This window comes from Colias eurytheme, chromosome 11 (genome assembly GCF_061535395.1).
Source record: "Colias eurytheme isolate Ceu_HAF_F1 chromosome 11, ilColEury1 Martin Lab GWU primary, whole genome shotgun sequence".
Classification (NCBI taxonomy): Eukaryota; Metazoa; Arthropoda; class Insecta; order Lepidoptera; family Pieridae; genus Colias; species Colias eurytheme.
The window spans coordinates 8,690,299-8,710,512 of NC_142990.1; the positions used below are offsets into that span (position 1 = coordinate 8,690,299).

At 33.9% G+C, this 20,214-nt stretch overlaps 2 protein-coding genes across 3 annotated transcripts in view; one reads left to right on the plus strand and one right to left on the minus strand.

Annotated features, from left to right (window-relative positions):
• Positions 1-20,214, minus strand: part of LOC149904757 (uncharacterized) — a 41,757-nt gene that overhangs the window by 20,589 nt on the left and 954 nt on the right. The gene's annotated exons all lie outside the window — the stretch shown is intronic.
• LOC149904758 (uncharacterized) lies at positions 1,423-19,262 on the plus strand. The gene is made up of 10 exons (XM_090107425.1): positions 1,423-1,628; positions 15,420-15,535; positions 15,812-15,923; positions 16,353-16,450; positions 16,528-16,638; positions 16,838-17,053; positions 17,975-18,093; positions 18,181-18,277; positions 18,403-18,635; positions 18,991-19,262. Exons 2-10 carry the CDS (start codon positions 15,428-15,430, stop codon positions 19,226-19,228), a joined length of 1,332 nt encoding a protein of 443 aa, XP_089963551.1. The 5' UTR covers positions 1,423-1,628; positions 15,420-15,427; the 3' UTR covers positions 19,229-19,262.

Sequence of the window (20,214 nt, forward strand, 5' to 3'; positions counted from 1 at the left end):
GTTTCCGTCAGAGTTTGGGTCTAGCACATTCTATCTAACGCCTCGTCAATTATTTGAAATATTTCTTATTAGCTTTTACCCGCAACTTCTTTAGATTTTAATTAATTATTAAGGTGCTTTTGAATGTATTTCTCGTATTTTTCAATGTGCTCTGTTGCCCTCACAATGTACCAAATTATAATAAATTTATTATTTACGGATGTTAAAAGATCGATTCTGATTCCATAATTAATATCTTAATAGTAGCGTAATACAAATTGTATTAACATATGCAAATTATAAACTAATAAATAACACGAGACTATCTTTAAAAAATTGTAACCTTTGTAACATAACAACGCTTTATCAGTTTTCATCAGCGCAAACAACAAACAATGACGAAAATCTCCGCTGGCAAAGATAACTAACTGCCTTTATATACATTCAAAATCATATCTTATGTAATTGGAATTTTCTAGCACACTCTTAACGAACTTAACCCTATTCCTAACAAGATTGTAATCCGATAATAAACGTCGATAATCTCGATGAAATTAATTGTCCGTTCCCTTCGATTTATCACACAACTTATATAAGTTAATTCATGCTAAAATAATTCGATACACCCATAATTTATCCCGTATGTAATAAAAAGTGATTTATTATAGAAAATGAAAAATTCTTCGAATGCCCCCCAGTTTGTCGCTAATTACGCGCAAGAACGCAGCGGGCGTAAATCATCCGCGCAGGTGCGCTGGGAAATTTACTTTGACTTTTGATGATCGCGAAATCTCGAGTCTTACGCGCTTCCAATCTAACAGAGAAAGTTTTATGTAACTGAAAGCAGCAACAGAACTAATATTGATTGAGATGATCGATGGTCATTTGAATACTTATAAGTTACTACAGGGGTCATGACGCAAGCGTGACGAGAGTCAAAATTAATACTCGAGTGCACGAGTACCACCTATACGACATCGTTTCACCGAACCGTGCACAGAGATTTCATATTTTCTCAATTAGCATCTAATCAAGGGAATCATTTAGGACGGGCCGATTTATGGGCGGCTTTCTCACGCTGGTCACATTCAATTTCAGCGTGACAGTCTCGCTTTATGATCGCTACTTGTGCTTGTGTTCTGGCGAGTTCAGTAATTAACAATATCAATGGATGCCGTCGACGTTATTGATCTATTAATTACCATACATGGTTGCGATAAAGATAAGTGTACCTACCTACGGCTAACTAGCCGGATACGAGGACAAATAGATTTTAATTTAGTATTTAGTGCTCAAACCGTAAAACACCTCATATTCTCGAATTTCACTGCTTTCCACGACAGTTAACAAGTGAAAGCTCATAAAACAGACATGGGAAACCACTGAAAATGTTATTGAGGAAGGCTTCAGTGTGCGGCGGGGAGGTGCGCGTACGCACGGGGCGTGGTCAGCCGGCTCGGCGCGACAAGCACACTCGTCGTGGATGCTGCGACGGCCGCACCTGTCGCGCGACCCTACGCAAGCCGCGACTCCACGCGCGATGTTCGCGATCGCAATATTGTGAATCGTATTGTTGTGTGTGTTTGTGACAGTGACCGCATAGTAGCCCCAGGGACACTCCGTGTATGCAGCCCGCTAACGAACCCTAGGTTGGTAAGATTTCATTATAATCACCTTATCAGAAGACCGCACGTTTTGATAACGCGATGTCCTTAGCAACCTCTTTAAAATATTTACGCAAACGCGCGCACAATAAAGACTCGATTAGGTGTATCATAAATTTCTATACAGCTTAAATTATTATCGATTTTAATATATTTCCTACCTAATTAAATAAATACTATTAAACGCATACTATTAGGAGACTTGTTAAAATAATTCTGACGTATAGTTATTTAATTAGAATAATAGATTATAATGACTCATTTATATGTTAATAGGAGGAAAAATGGCGCCACTATAATATATTTATAGGTACACATTATTATCATACAGTGTTAAACGTTCGTTTTATGGTTTTAATAATAGCATCATGTAATGCACTTTTGAATCTGTAATTAGAGCTGTTAATGTCAATGTAGATTAGAATTAAATGCTTCAAGAGTGTTTTAATTATTACAATCTGCATTAAAGTAAAATCTTCGATAACGAATGTTTTTATTTTAAACTAGCGGTCCGCCCCGGCTTCGCCCGTGGTACATATTTATGTTTTCTCTACATAAGAACCATCCTGGTACTTCAAGGAATATAATAAAAAAAGAATTATCGAAATCGGTCCACCCGTTCTCGAGTTATGCGCTTACCAACACATTCTGCGATTCATTTTTATATTATAGATACAAGTATAAATTACTATTGCTATCAAAATAAATAGATTTGGTTGAGCTCTACTGTAGAGCTATGTTAACATAGTTAGATTTCATTTATTTATTTTTATTTTTGACACTTTACTATGCTATTTAATAATATAAATTACTTAAAACTACAACTTATACCTAGACTAGCATAGAGGGCGGCCTTATCACTAAAGAGTGATCTCTTCCAGGCATTCGTCAGGATTTTTTCAGCAAATTAAAAAATGTTGTATGGTTCTTACATTTTATCAAGATAAATCTATAATTTTCAGTACATAATTAGTTTATACAGGTATGTATACATATATAGTAAGTAGAATTAAAACTTAATTTTCTACCTGATTATTTAATGTTTCTATGAAAACTAGTATATTAAGTGAAAGCATTAAATTAAACATTCAATAATTATATAAAAAAATGTCTCAATACATTTATTCTAAAATAAGTTTAAAGCGTACATTGCAAAACAAGTCATTATTTTTAATAGAAACCTAAATTATGAAAAACCTGGTTATAGGCTTTTATAATGCCATGTCATAAATAAAGTTAAAATATAACCCGTCAGCTTTTAAATGAATAAATTAATGTAGTGCACAAAGCATACAAATGCGAAGTAAGAACATAAATCATAATATTGACCGGTTTGCAAACTTTAACTACTGAAGCGTCTCCGAGCAGATATCGTAATCATCAGTTTGCTATATACTGTAGATACGACATTTAAACGTAGAAAGGAAATGCATCTTAATCAGATCTTCGTTTATGCTCCATAATATACGTGTTCATATTTATTTATGTACCCAGCCGAGATCTTTATCACGCTCATACAATTTTATAGCGATATAACTATGTATTTTACACATAAAAACTTTAATGCAATATAAAACGAAAGCGACACTTTAAGGAGTTTAGATTCATCCGCATTGAAACATAATATATTTTAATAGAAACAGCAAGATTTACGGATAGAATTATAGCGGGAATTGCCAAGTACAGCGATTACGGGTTAATAAATCGTAAATAGCTACCACAGGGCTACCTCGTTTCGCAGCTTCATAATAGCGCTGAAGCGTGGGAGAAGGTGGATAGCCTGATGGCCAATATTCATTTACTCACATTACTATACTGTAAAGACTATTTTGCTTTGTCTCCATTTAACGCTAATTGATATTATAATGAAGGGATTCGTATAATTACACTTCCGCTGCTCGTGATTTCATCCTCATCCCCGCGAAACCTGTTCTTGGAAATTTGACCAGTTCCACGTTGCAAAAAATGACAAAGAATTGATTGTGTGTCTTTGTGTCGATTTCTGACTCACAGATTTCCAACCTATATTATATTATAATTTTATTACTTCTTATTACAGTTATACTACTTCTGATTACAAACTTAACACTTTCCTAACGTACGTTTTCCTGTGATTCCATCATAGTTTAAATTACCAACATCATCTGCAATAAATTTTACTGCGTATGAACAAATTCTCAACACTCATAAAATTATGTCATTAGAAGAACCAATAGAGCTTTCGAAGAAAACGAAACTGCAGCGGTGCCCTTGAAAGTCGATTGAGTAATTTAGTATTCACACGACATCTTTCGCGTGTTGACATCGCAACCAATTCAAATATTTTCCCGTTTCAATTGCAATACGCAATTTCAATTCGAATCGTACACATTGTTCTCGGAATTAATCTCCGCAGCCTGTGGGCAAGCGGCCGTAATCAATTACATCTCGAAGCTGGCCCGGGAACAAGCCTCACTTCCCATAAACGATCTAAGTTCCATATCAAATGCTTAGCCGTAATGGCACACAGTCGAGTACTGTTCTCGCACGGAATATTCAACATGTCTTACTGCGAATAACTACAAATGACTTGCGCACTCGGAAAATAGAGAATGAAGAAGAACCTATCTTGAGCTGCTATTACATCACGATTTGAATAGATTCATATAGAAATAAAAACAATGAACATACAAATTCCATATACATAGTTATAAGGTTTGAACATTACTGTTAAATCAAGCAACTCACACTATTTTTTATCAAGCCATTTCGTGCTACGGAACAATTACGTAAACCTACAAAAAACAAGCTATTTGTACCACGTAACAAAACATAATTAGTGTAGACAATTGGAACATTCTCGGGGGGTTGTTATTAATTTGGGTGGTATGCATATCAAGGTAGACAAACATGCAACAAGTGGTCCCTGGTGGCTCCCGCGTGTCAAGTGCGTTGTATTTGCCCCTCACAAACACCGCTCCCGACACGTCTTCCGAAACTCAAATATTATTTCCACATAACTGCATAAAAACAAATACCGTATACGAATCGTATTTTATTAAACGCATATATCTCGAAATGTTACTGATATCTCTACGATGTTTGCTAGGAAGCGAGAACACGTATCTAGTGTAATAAAAATAAATTGTTATTAGGGTTCCGTAGAGATATCTGTATGATGAAAAAATAATAATTCTATAGATACAGAGATGCATAGAGTACATAAGATAAATATAGTAGTATAACGCGCAACTAGACCACCTTATCACTGTAGGGCAATCTTGTCAAGGGAACCTTAAGGTATCAAAGAAAAGAAAATTTATAATAGATGTTGATAAAACATCCAAGAACAAAATTTATATTTTCAGAATTTTTTAAAGATATTTAATGGCTTTTATGATATAAAATTTTCAATTAAATAGGGTACTTAATGTGTGACACAAAATCCTATATAGATTTATTGCTGTGCTATTACGTCCCCACAAACATTAAGCGGTTTATTTTAATTAAGATAGATATATTGAATGGCGTGGTGTAATCACTGTGGATGTACGATTGACAAATACAAGCTGTGAGATTTATTCAAACAACTTGAAGCATAGATGAGCCGCTCTTGCCATTTAATTATACATAACAGCAGCCATTAAATACAGCAATAATTTCAATATTCTATTAAATATGTTGAATCTGTACATTCTCAAATGGATAATATTAAAAGAAATACATAACTTAATGAAATAATTGATAATTTAATACACAATTAAAATCGTGTCAATCATTGCGATATACATATAATTTTTGCCCTTATTCAAAAAAGATAAACGCATCCTATCCTTATTAATATAATGAAAAAATAGAGTATTTTAAACGTGTACGAAGAAGAAATATCCTTATTAAAAATACTTAGGTAAATTGTCTTTAGGTTTTTGGTCATAGAAAGCACAGAAGAACGTTTGTTATTTTATCATCGAATTAAATTTTTTCAACACAATATAAAAAAATATTTTAATATTGTGCAGAGTATTTTGATGATATACTTAGTAACTATACCCAATATTTGTGTAAAAATGCAACATTGTTATCTTAACCTCCATATACTATACTCTGTATCAATTGTGAAGCAAGAGAAAGTACTAGAACTCATATTTCATCAACTGATATGAACCTTACCAGAAGTAGTAAGTAATGCTATGTATAATATGAGATTATTTATTCAAATTAATCACACGACCAAGGCATAGTACGGTTAAAATATGAATATATTAACAAAATCCTTGACAAGCCATCGATCGCTAACAACATTCATAAAAGATTTCCTTTCTGTTTACATAAAATATATTAAACATCGTGTGGCTTAACTGTACATTATAGGAAAATTATATTACAGTTAAATTTATCCGTCAATATTACAGTTACACCATTATTTGGTTAAAAGAGCTATGCCTAAATTAAGAAGTCAATAATGGACTGTGCTAATATTATTAAAATATTCAACGGCAAAATTTAACAGATCATAAAACCTCATTTTCACTTACATCTCCATATATACGTTTTAGGATACAACATAAATCATTGAGATAACATTTATTTATTTGCTGATTTGTTTTTTTTTAACTCTAAAGTAAATACGAAGATTAGTAAGATATATCGATTTAAACGAGAAGGATCGCCAAGAATTGTAGTGACCAGACATAGTCATCATCATGCAAATGTTGAAATTAAGATAATGTCGCCACGGAGCCGGTTTGCGAGCATTCGTTATATTATTATGTATACTTTATCGAGGTACGTACGATTTCTATGAATTCCCATACAGCGGTAAATCAGCACTACATGCGCATTAAAAATGTAAAACAAATTAAACAAACCACGACCCATTAATACGTTGTTAAAATTTTAAGCCTCGTGATTCTCGAAAGAATGCATGTTCGTTGAATGGAATTAAATATACGAACAATGCATTCAAAAAGCAAAGAAAGCTAGTCATGTACCGCTCCCAAGTATTTAAACGTTTTTGAGGCCATTGTAAACTTTGGTATTATCTTATTAGGAATATGTTTAAGAGGCATTTTACGAACACAGGACATTAACGACACCATAATTCCAGCCGTTGAACCTGGCTCGAGGTGACCTCTTTGACACGGCTTCCACGAGCCTCCGTGAGTAAAGTATATGATTCAGACTCCTTTCTCAGCTTACATTTTTGTTAGTAATAAAGTAAACAGTGAGATCACGACCGTATTTTGATAAATCAATAAAATCAAGAGCACGTCAATGTTATACGCGTATTCGCAGTTAAATACCTGTTAAACAAGAATCTTCAAGGCGAAATATTATTGATCTCAACATAAATAATGTCCAATAGTATTTACGACAATATTGTTGGTATGTTTCTATAAAGATTTGCAATTTACATATTTTTCGATAAAACAGGTGTTCCTAATATAAAATTTGATACGTGATATATTGGATATGGCAAGTACGTCGATTGTAAATGTTTTAATCTGATTCAGCATAATTAATGTATCCTATAGAGTACAGTCTATAGATATCCATTGACCATGCTCTAGAAACGTCTAACTTTATTCATCTCCCTATTCAAGCAATCTTATGGAGACGTTCTACTTTCACTGTAAAATTTACTTCAACAATTTTTTTCAAACACAAAAAGGTCACAGTGCATTATTAGACACTAATTATTAAACTTAAAAAAAATGCTTTCAAAATTGAATAATTTAGCAAATCTTATGATACTCGGTAGTTAAGAGATACGCTATTTGCAAATGTTCTCAGCAGGAACACTAAGCCCAAGATTAGAGCGGCTTATATATGCCGTACTGTGATTACACAATTGCATGTGTACGACTAAACGCTGGCTGCAATTCAACTGTTTGTTAATGATAACCGAGCTTTCTACGCATTTATTTATCACCACTTTGTCACAACGCTTCGTACGCACTCGAGAAAGTAAGTGGCGTGATGTGAAATATACGCCGTGAAAAATCCTCAAAACATTTTTCAAAATTATATAATATGGAGCACACCACCCACACACTTCATAAAAAAAATAATTAAAAAGCTGCAAGCGATCTATCTCGTAACTCGTGCTTCGAAAGAACTTTTTTTTTAATCCTGACAATAACAAAATCATTGTTCAAATCAACGAGTTCAAATAATTAATATCCATTATAAATAAATTATTTCTGATAAGATTCAAAACCAATGCTTCCCCTAAAAAGTGATAGAATTAAAAAGCGATTCATCTTTCCGCGTCGAGTTATTAAGTAGTCAACCAAAGTGAATAACATAATAGTAATGCTGTATAATTTAGCCTGTAATTATTGTGCCTCTAGCGAGATAAAACTGTTTAGTTATATTAGAACTCTATTAAAGCTTCCATGGACCACTTTCTAACACGATCAATTGGATGTTACGGAACAGGTAATGAATGGGATAATTGAGTTAAACATTTGTTCCCTTTATAACATAAGCTGTAAAAAAGAAATTGTGATTTAAAAAATCTTAGGAATAGTTACTCATAAGAATAGAGGCGCTCTTTCTTTTTCTTTCATGTGGCATAACCACTTTTAATTTGTAATCAGTCTTTGCCAATAAATTTCATTGCTGAAAAGGCGCTTAATAAATACCGACCAAGTTTAAACAACGATTTGGTAAGGACAAATCACCTATAAAATATATAGAAAACAAAGTAAAAATTTCACGTTTGGATTATGAATCACGTAACCGCATTACTGACTTATCACCATCATGTGTCATCAAAATCGTAAAGTATGACAAAAACTTAAAAGCCTCTGTCCTTTAATAATCTAGAATTGTTTTATTGACATGCTGTAACTGTCGGCTTAAACACAAGAAGAAATGCTGATTACAACGAACCTTTTTTTTAATGTAACACATTTTATGGCGGCTTCCATGCATTTTATGATAATACTTCATAAATATTTTAAGCTGGGCTGAGCTGCTAAAACTTAAGGCCGTAAGTCAGCGTTATTATGATTAGACACGATTTATATTCTGTGTGACCTAGATAAGCGGTGCGTTTATTAGTTATTAGTAATCAACCGAAGTATTGGTCGCAGTGAATTATAGTAAGTGCTAAAATAGTAAGAGGTCATGATTCTGGTGTTACCGGCCAATCCTCGGCCGGTTCGTGCCGCCGCGCAGTCTACAGCGCTCATTTAACCCACTTTCATGTACATTATGTACAGAAATACATATATAAAATAAAAATTTGCGTTTAATTCATGATTATCATATTATTTAACTAGTAGTAAATACTTGCCTATGGTACTCCAATAAACATTTAGATTAAGTACTGTCTGAACAGAACTGTTTTAACTAAACTCCACTGAGTAATTAAATCAAATTAAACTTCTCATCCTAATTTATAATGCATATCAATTTATAAATTAAAAGTTCAATCTAAGAAGCTAACGCAAGCTCAAAGTTTAAAATCTAAAATAACAATAGGGCGACCAGTGACACGACCTCAGGCAAGAAGATAACAAGATCTAGGAGAATTCCAGCTATCTTAATTTATATCAACGTATGTTATGGTCGCTATTGCACGAGTAAACAGGCACAAATTTTGGGCAAGATATATTTAGAATATGTTCTTGTTTTGGTAATGTGGGTGCTATTACGCCCCAAACCCATCGTCAGGAGCCAGAGCTCGATGACAGGCTGCAGCCGCGGGCTTTGAAAGTTTTATTAATAAGGGGCTATAACGATTTCTTATACTGCATTTAATTTGTCCAACGAGAAGTATTGTGATGGGCAACGAATAGATAATATTACATCCTTTTCACGGAGGTCCACGAGATGTAAATATTCCGAGCGGTGAGTCACGTAAATTGCACACATAGCGAAAATTTATAATCAGCTACCCGACGACATTCCACGAACGGGGCGGTGCAGGTAAGCTCCTGTGATTTGTATTCATGATCTAATCACATTTATACGAGTATCGGCAGATTTTATTTTCACATTATTTTAAAATACTTAGTATTGAATTGAAAAATTTATAAATTAAAAACAATAAAAACAACTACACAACAACAAAGTCTGTATTAGAATCCACGCACGAATTAAACAATCTATTTTAGAATGAAGTAAGGTTTCTTCTTAGGATTTGTAAGCACAATATTGCTTATGTTCTTTAAAAAGGAAATATTAATTTGTAATATCAAACATCTCATCAATTAGTAAGCTTATAACATATATTATTCAAAATGTGCTAGGCAGCATTTATATTTTATATGTGTGGTAACAGCATTTTATCATTTCTAAGTATATAGAAGGCAAAAAATAGAATATGTAGCTCATTCTCTCTATAAAATCAAAGAACCACTTCGTACACTATATTTCATCGTCGATAATCTATAATCTGTTGGTTTTAGGCACATATGCAATATCTGTATTTTACTATGTCGTTCCACTTAAAAGTATATTTACATGTCTAATAGACCACAAACTGTTTCACTGACCTCATTCGCGTACGGCCTGAAGCAAGTGTATGTTGAAGTTTAAGGACTAAACGAATGATATGTGGTAGTCAGATATAAATCTTTATTGAAATCTGTGACCTTCATAATTTAGAGCTGAGTTGGGTTGGTCCCACAACACGCCTAGGTTTGTTTGCATTGTAACATATAATAACAATAACGTCATAAGCTTACGTCATATTATAGAAAATAAATTAGGAATGCAATAGAAATAAATTTAATACGACGAATGATAAAAATATACTTCGACGTCAAAGAAAAAGATGTTTGGACATGTACCGTTCCTACATTTTAATTATAAAACGGAAGCCGCATGACTCAGCAGGAAAAAAATCCGATTAATTTCAGTCCATATCAGGGCAGGCGATCCTTAAAATGAATTGCATTAAATTGTGGGAACAAATGGGTATTTTAGACAAAGGACCAGACGGTAACTACGACAGAAGGAAGCTTAGAAATAAACGTGATCTCACTAGGAAGCCGATCTGTACAATAGGGCTGAGAAAGATGTAAAGGCCAACGACTTGAGAAAACAAACACAATATCTCTATTTAGGATTTGAAAATAAGTCCTGTTCTAGTTGTTTTGTTTTAAAATTCTGGTCCCAAAATATTTCACTAAGATAAACGTGTCTTGTGGGAAAACAAAGGGATTTTATTCTTGATGGAAGAAGCTACAATAATTAAGATAACCCGTGAAACAAATCGGACTTAACATAAGGAAAAGGAAATTCGAAATGTGATGTAGACATTTTGGGGTTAATGAAGTCTTATTGCATGCGATCGTTCCAGAAAAAGGAAAAGTCTAACACCTGGAAATATGCCCTAGGCGTTTTGGCTACACTCCAGTCCTACTGCACTTTGACAAACGTTCTAAAATTTATTCTATATGTTAGAGACTAGATATAATTAAATTACTGTTTTACATATTGGTATTAGGAATAAATGACAGATATTTAATAACTTAGTTTATAAACATATCAATGAATAGCTTTCTTATGTTGTTCTAGAAATGCACATGCTGCTATAAAAAGTTTTTAGCCATTTGTTGACCCGTGTTCGTTTGAATTGTTTCCAAAAGGATCAGTTGAAAGAAAACCTGTGTCGCAACTTTTGCTAAGGGCAAGGTTATTGCACTCCCAATTTCTGCATTCCTTTCCCTTTCATTAATGGATATAAGTCGCATGGTCAAAATGAAAAACTACTCATTTATGAACAGTTAATGTTGTGAAATTACAAGCATAACAAATATAGGAGGTAATTTATATTTAAAAGTACATAGGTACATATTAGACATTGGAAATTATTATTTATCAATCAATAATTGATATTTAACAAGTTGTAAGCACGCGGGGCGTTTAAACGCATTTGTTTTCATCGAACCTAATTACTGGTTCGACGTTTAATAATCTATTGTTTGAAGAGCTTCCCGAGTACGATGCCTCCGTAAATCACTTAGTAGACTTTGTAACATCCAACACAATGCTTCATCTTATTTTAAACACGAAACATTCGCATTTTTTTATTTTAAAATACATAACATACGTAAAGGAAAGATTAGGAATTTTCCAGAAACAAAGGTTTCAAATTAAGGTTTCAAATAAGCCTACGAGATTTGATATTTCTTTCTCTTCATTGGAGTCGTTATATTTCAAAGAACCTTTTAACGTTTTTAATTAATAGACATGAAATGAAAAAGTTATTAAAACCTTTAGAAATTTATTACAAAATTGGATTCAAGCTTTTAATTAAGGAACCTATAACAGCAAAAACTAGAACATGAAATATATAGGAGGAATTAAACATTCAAACACATAGAAACATATTACGAGAACATTAAATAAACAACTGAATGTATATCTACTATGTAATTAGCTTTTGATTCCTTTTGAAATAAAAATTTAATAGAATTAATACATGGGAGCTAATAAGTACTTTGATAGGGTCGCTGCGTGACGAATCAGACCTCTACAAGTAACGCGTCGAAATACGTGACTACTCACAACCAACACAGCCTTAGTACAAGTAATCTAAACAATTAAATATTTGAGCAACCCATAAATGAACTCTTCTGAATAAAATGAAGCATAATCGAACTTGTGTTGAACATTATTCGATGACAGGCACCCGATACAAGTTGGGAATAATAACTAGACATAAATAGATACTGGTACAAAACGATCCAATCAGGGACCGTGACTGACGTATAATGGAAGACGGATTATGTAACCACATGAGACCAAGTTAAACTGACGAAAGGTTGACCCCGGTCGCATGTGGGCGCACTGTGACAGTCCGGATCTTTATGGTAGTTCCACCACATTAGGAGACATCTTTATTTGGAATAGAGTATATTCTGAATAGGCTGTAGGGAACACGGATGTGCTAGATCTGTTTGATTGAAAGGGCGGACTATAAACAGTGATTAATCAAGTCCAATGTCAACGTCATTAATTCCTTTTCTTTAAGCTATGAAACTTTCCGATCGGGGTTCTACTTTAAAGTAACCTGTATCTTCAGAATGGTTACGGAACAATATATTTGTATGAAAGCTGGAAACGCCAGACCTCGTTGGATAATGGCCAATGTGTATTGCAATAAATATAAGTGTGTTTACTTGCCAATGATGAAAGATTCATAAAACATGTTCAATTCACGCGAATTATTTATCAAAGCCCACACGCCTTTCGGTCTTGGAACTGAAGAAGAAACTAAGCTAACAAATTGATTTAAATAAGGACGAGATAGCACACCTGTTGTAGCAATAAACAATGCAAATCTGCACGCGTTGAGAATGATTCGCCTAATGGTGGCAGTACACATGGGCCCAACGTGTTGGGCCAACGGGTTGGGCCAACGTGTAGAGAGCTACTTGGCGGTATGTTGGCTTCATTAGCCTAGTTGGCGCCAATATTGGCAGGCCAACCGAATGTTGTCGGTTTTTTGTGCACACATCAAAGGATCTTGGCGTGCTCCGCAAACAGCGTTCACACGTTGGTGTCTTGTTCAGTTTGTTGTTACTCGTCAGCGGAGACAGTATCGTTGCGCGTCAATGAAATTTACGTTTAACCATGTTCCGATAGCGATGGCGGCGCCGAGGTTTTACAATTCGTAGAATTGTATCGACATGAAGGAATAATTTGGAATCCACGGCATGAACTACACAAAAATAAAACCATATGACTCAATAAATTAGATGTTCTATTTTCTATTTATTATATTACTTATTCTAGATGTTTTTCTTATCTCACTTTCATACAATGCGATAATAAAATGAATATATTTATAAAATGAGTAAAATAGTATTAAAATGTTACTTGTTCTTAAAAATTAAATAACAATATACAATGAGCATGATTTTGATCAAATTGTGCTTTATTACATAAATAATATTATCATTTGATATAATAATATCTAAAATCTAATCTTTAAAGTTTCGTTTTATAGGTAGTTAAAATTAAATTAAATGTAAAATGCACACATTTTAAACATTTGAAAAAATCTAAACATGTTTTATTTATATACAGATATATAAAAATGAACCGCAAAATGTGTTGGTAAGCGCATAACTCGAGAACGGCTGAACCGATTTCGATAATTCTTTTTTTATTATATTCCTTGAAGTACGAGGATGGTTCTTATGTAGAGAAAACGTAATTATGTACCACGGGCGAAGCCGAGGCGGACCGCTAGTACAGATATATAAAAAGGACAATAGAGATTGGAAAATGCTATCATCGCAGACGGCAGAGTACACTCATTGTTATTGATGCACATGTACGTAATAATTAAACGCACTGTATATAAATAAATTGCCGCGGCTGCAAGAACTTCTACGGACTACGTCCATCTTTGAAGCGCCAATGCAGAATGATCAGTACGCCAATGTGTGAACAGGAATCTTGATATCCTTCATTTTTTCCCAACACGTTGGCCCAACGCCTTGGCCCCATGTGTACTGCCGCTATAACATTAGTCACGACTCATGACAATTTCTTCCGGTCTGTACATTCACCTGAAGGAGAGGCTAGGAACACTTTGCGTTTAATGCAATCAGTATTTTCACTACTAATAGACAGCTCTTGTAACCAATGGTAACTAATTATAACAGTTATCTCGTTTGTTGAGGCAAAACACGTTTACATTTTCAGAAATACAGCGATTCTGCAACGTATTTAACATTTATATCTACCATTCTTATTACAACTTAAAACAAATCTAAGATCATTAGAGCATATTGTTTAGGTACGGCTTTAACCTTTGTTCTTCAAACGTATTCAATAAGCAAGAGCGAATTAACAAAGGATAATGAGCTACTATAAACAGGAATAATGTTAAGATACAATGCAGAGACAGGAATGAATGGAGCTTTAAATTTCCCTGCCGTATGAATGGACAGTCTTAAAAGTGACGTGTAAACAAATTTCAATTACGTAGGCCAACGGGAAGGCATTTTTCGCTTCGAATTAATTTATCGGGGTTTTGTTTTACGTCCATTCATCATCCTTCATGAGTGTCCATTATATGTTTTTTGCGGAATATTTTTCTGACGTTGATGAATTATGATCTCGCTGACGAAATAGTCCGGGATACATCGCCCATTTTTGCAAGTGATTACTATCAAGCTAATTTTTCGTAAGTAGCTTTATTTTGATGAGATGCCCAATAATTTCATGTACGAAACTCTCGATTGTGGTAGCTACCAGAGGAAACAAGGATAAAATATTTTGATTTGATGGTTCTCAAATATTAATTACTAACTGAATGTTTTTTTTGTTCAATCTCAAGATAATTATCTAAATTATTCGAAAAAATATTTGTCCTACAAAATCTATGGTTTGATCAAAGAGTCCCCCTTTCCAATGTGTATCGATAACGAAGTCATCATAAATGATTACTAACCAGCTGATTTTTTTATTTTCACTTATTTAATACTTATTTAATTCAACAGACGTATTGTCCTACAAATTGCGTAATAAATATTTGAGAACCGTCAAATCAAAAATTTTTATCCTTGTTACCTCTGTAAGCTACCACAATCGAGAGTTTCGTACATGAAATTATTGGGCATCTCATCAAAATAAAGCTACTCACGAAAAATTAGCTTGATAGTAATCACTTGCAAAAATGGGCGATGTATCCCGGACTAAAATTCTTTTATTTATTTTCAAAGGAAATGGTAATTTAATTCGTTTTAAGCGACAATCTCCAATTCAACAACAACGTATTTTCGTATATGTAGTATGTTAAATAAATAATATATTGTGTTACAGACGGGGCGATGTTAAGTGCGGCCGTCACGGCGCTCGCGTGCCTCTGCCTGGCGCGCTCCTCGCCGGCCGAGCCGCACTCGTTGCGTGCGTACGCGCTCGCTGCTTACACTCCTAAGGTATTAACGTATTTTCTTTCTTTCTTTCTATTTCGCATTTCATGGATGTCCGACGTAATACATTTGGTAATTTTAATTATCCTGTATCATTTGAGATGTCTTTAGATTTTACCCGTATCCAGGTATTTAAGGGCCAAAAATTTTATGAAGACATGTTCTTGAGTTGAGTAATATTCATTACTTTTCTAAAAGTATGCTTCTAAATATCACACACTTCGCTATCGTTATCATATCTTTCGGTATGCGATGAGTAAAATGTTTGCTTGTTTATTACAGGAACTTACTAGTATATTAGCAAACATCGACGAACGGTTACGTATGTTGGACACCATAAGCGCAGTGCAAGTAAAACAAGCGAGGCGACTCGACGTAATACAAGACAAACTGGGTGAGCGCAAATACATAAAGTATACAACAACCTCACATAAATTGCAACGACAGGCTTCAAAGTTCTAACATCACAAGCCTTAGCTCTGACTTATTGGCATGTACAAACGTATGACCGCGCAAATGTAAACAACTATAGACACTTTTTGATGTCCTGACCCAAATCGCACATTTGTGCTGAAACTAACATATTTCTCAATGCAACGATGAGTCACGATAATCTTATTGTGTCATATCCTATTTTAGTGTCTATCCGTAGGTTATGACAACTTTCGCAATATTGTTCCCGTATGTCATTCGCAATTGAACGAATAGGGCCATCAATTAATCAATTACTGGATGGAAGCGAGTATATGAAATTAACTATCTGTTTAAATATTTATGACGTTATTTAGTATAGTGAGTGAATAATAAGCAATAATGCTTTCAGATCGCATGGAAACCACGCTATCGTTAAGGCTAGAAAGAGCACAATTAGCGGCAGAACGGTTAGAACACAGACTCCACATGTTACAAACAAGTGTGCAGGTAAGCTTTCTGACAAATAAATTTATCTGTTATGATAAAAAAGGTGAATATTATAAAAGGTAAAATTTTTTTTTCAGGCCTCAATAAAGGAAAGCAGCGAAAAAATAGAGCGCAGTCAAACAAAAATTGCTGAAATTGCACAAAATATTACCAACCAGATCAGCTCGCATACGCACTATTTAGAAAAGGTAATTGTTTTCAAATCAAATACACTTATTACTTTAAATAAAATAGTATCCTTCAGTGTTCAAAATTCGACCTGGGAAGATTAGTAAGTGCTTCTAACCGAGTTCCATAGATCATTTTGCGGAGGAAGTACAAACTTTACATAGGGATCGTGTGTAATGCGAAAACCACTAGCTATATCATAATTATTCATATTTACAGGTGAGCGGTGCATACGCTGACACGTGGCGTCGAAGCCTCCTGTTAGAGTCCCTAATGCGAGATGGCATGGCCCTTGTGAACGTGACCAGGCGGGAGTTAGCTGATGGTCTACGAGCCCTCGCGCGGCGACAAAGAGACGCGCGACTAAACTCCGCAGATTTAGAAGCAGCATTCACAAGGAGACTTAATGATAATACATTTAAAATCGACTTGAAGGTAAGATAAGCAGTGAGAAGTTTTTAAGTCCTTGGCCTTGCCCTATAATACACAATTTTTTTACCATTATAATGGGCAGTAATCGCATTAAACGTTTTTAATTAAAATCTTCATGTTTACTAGTCCTAAAGTATTTGTACACTATAATTATCCCATTTCAAAATCTACTTTGCGTGTTTACAATTACAATTAATGCGTTGCTATAATGTCTAACTATTCCACGAGTTAAATAGTACCTTCGGATCAAGCCTTGCAAGTAAATAAACGATTACTCAATAAACTAAACAACAACAGCATGACGCTTGCAACATTTTACATTGAACATAAACATGTAGGACTATGAATCCATAATAGAGAATTTAAAATAAGACAGCTACTTGCTCGAGCTTAAAGCTACGAAGGCCAGAGGCACGGCAAGCTGTATTACGAAAGCAATAGAATTGCTCAGTCGAGCGACTTGAACATTTTATATCAGAATGAATAAATTTAGAATAAGTAATGGGCAGATACTAAAGTCAAAACGCTTTAATTTCACAAATATCGTAGGTAAAACATGAGGTATTTGCTTTGAAACTAGATCGAATAATTAGATTGGTAAAGGACTAAATGAATAGTTACGTTATAATAGAAATAGAGTGAATACAATAAATACTCAGGTCAAAATGTTCGAATCATGTAAATAAATTCGAGATGCCTGCTTTGAACAAATTACCAAGTTAGGTTTTTGAACATTTCGTAATTCGTAGGATGAGATGAGGGAGTCGGGATCAGCGGCAGAATAAATTTTTGTTGCAAATTTATTCGATTCATATTAAAGGCTACATATATGTAATTAAATTACCATCATTTATTAAAAACCTATCGGAACAATGAGTTATTTCTTATAATTAATGAACAATGGTATTTACTTTTTGTTTTTAGATGCAAGAAGTACTGAACGCACAAAAGAGATTTGTTGACTCCTGCCAGCGGGTTCAACTAGACGATCCCACCCACGTCGCCGACGTTTTAGATAAACTTATAGATTCCTTAATAAATAAGTATGTATATCAATCACCGACCTTTTTATATTATCATGTATTGTATGATAACAAGTTATTTATTATCATTAATTACGACCTTTTCAGGACTGCATCAACATTTCACGAGTTACAAAATATCCAAACCACGATGCGTAATCACGACAACAAAGTTATGAAATTACTCAACAATCGTCCTGTACAGGTGATGCGAAATACGTATTCAAGTATAATTAATATAATAATTGCTATATCTAATAGTTTATTTTTCATTAATTTAATTAATTAAACTATTTTTTTAACTGATTATTTCAAACGTATCCTTTTTAGACGGACGCAACATGTAAGCGATTGGAGAGCGTATTCCGAAACGCATCGCAGACAACCTTCAACGAAAAAGAGCTGCAGCAGCTTACAGAAAAGTTCATAGGTCTAACCAATCGCGCTGATGCAGCGCTGCAGCGGTTGGAGGCGCGAATGACAGACAACACGGAGGAGCAGGCTCCCGCGTCTGACGTCACCGCCGCGGCAGACCGATTGTTCCAAAAGCTTCAAGGAATAAAGTATGTGAATATTACAACTATGTTGAAAAATTATGTTCCAAATGAATGGTACTGCAATTCGGCTCGGATATAATAAAATACCAATATGATGGCTAATGGCTTTAAAACTATTGTCCCAAATTTTTTTTTTCAGAGCTTGATTCATTTCTGTGTTCAAATTTAATTCAAATTCAAAATTAAATAAATAATGGCAAAATAGTTGGAAAATAAATTAACAACTAACATGTCTGCATTTTCATAAACTGAAGTTAGTTACTACAACTTATGATGAGTTAGATTAATTTATTTAGAAAAATGAATAAATTTTGCGAAAAATCCCTAAAAAAACTAAACCTATTATCTTTATAAACCACAGAAGTGAAAAGGATTCCGAAGAAAACGACGACTGGGGCGACGACGAACAGGACGCGAGTTACTTCGACGAGAACATGGACAACTTTATGGACGAGGACCAGGAGATTCTCAACAGTTCCGCGGAAAAACCCAAACCAAAGACAACGACAGAGAGCGCAGCCACTCGGCCGCCGCATCGGAGACATCTGCACAAACATCCATATGACCGCGGCCCTACTTGGAACAGTCCAGAACCATAATTATAAGTTTGTGATATAAAATCTTTATGCCATATTGATTATTGTTTTATTTTTACCTTTTAATACAATATGATGTTACAAGTTCTATGAGAAAGATTTTTTAGTAGTCGAAGTAGTGCTTGACTTCATCAATATGTTCCCTCAAAAACATATTTATATATTATTATACTAGCTTACCGCCCGCGGCTTCGCCCGCTTTGTCTAAAACCCAATTAATTATATACTAAAACCTTCCTCTTGAATCACTCTATCTATTAAAAAAAACCGCATACAAATCCGTTGCGTAGTTTTAAAGATTTAAGCATACAAAGGGACATAGGGACATAGAAAGCGACTTTGTTTTATACTATGTAGTGATATATGAAATTACGAATATGATAAATTGATAATAACACAAATGATATAATATTTTGCTACTGAATAAATAAAATTAACCAAAATCTTCATCCATTATAAATTTTGACATCTCCAAAAGAATTGTGTAAAGCAGTGGTGATGTAAGGATCATACGCAGATAAATTGAAAATTAATTTATTTCCTACACGCTTACCTGGTCTCAAACCCCCAACTTGTCAATTTGAATCTGACGTCCTAACTACATTTTGAATGGACCAAATTAATATATTTTCTCACATGAAGCAATAAGCATCCAGATTTACATTAATTTAAATGGAAATATATCTGGTTAATAAATATAAATTTAATTTCATATTTCCTTATAAAAGCATGGGATAATATTCTAAAATCCTTGAAAAAAGAGATCATATTCATTAGATGAGATTATAATAAAAACAAAAAGAAAGAAATTTCATATTTGCTTTTATATTATACTAAGACTTATTCTTATTAGATTTTGATCTGAATTTTTATTTTCTAATGTTCCACTTTGAATTTTAATTAGGTATATAAAACCATCATTTTATTTATAACATCATTATATCATTACAGGAATCATGGTATTTAATAGAATTTTATAAATAAATATA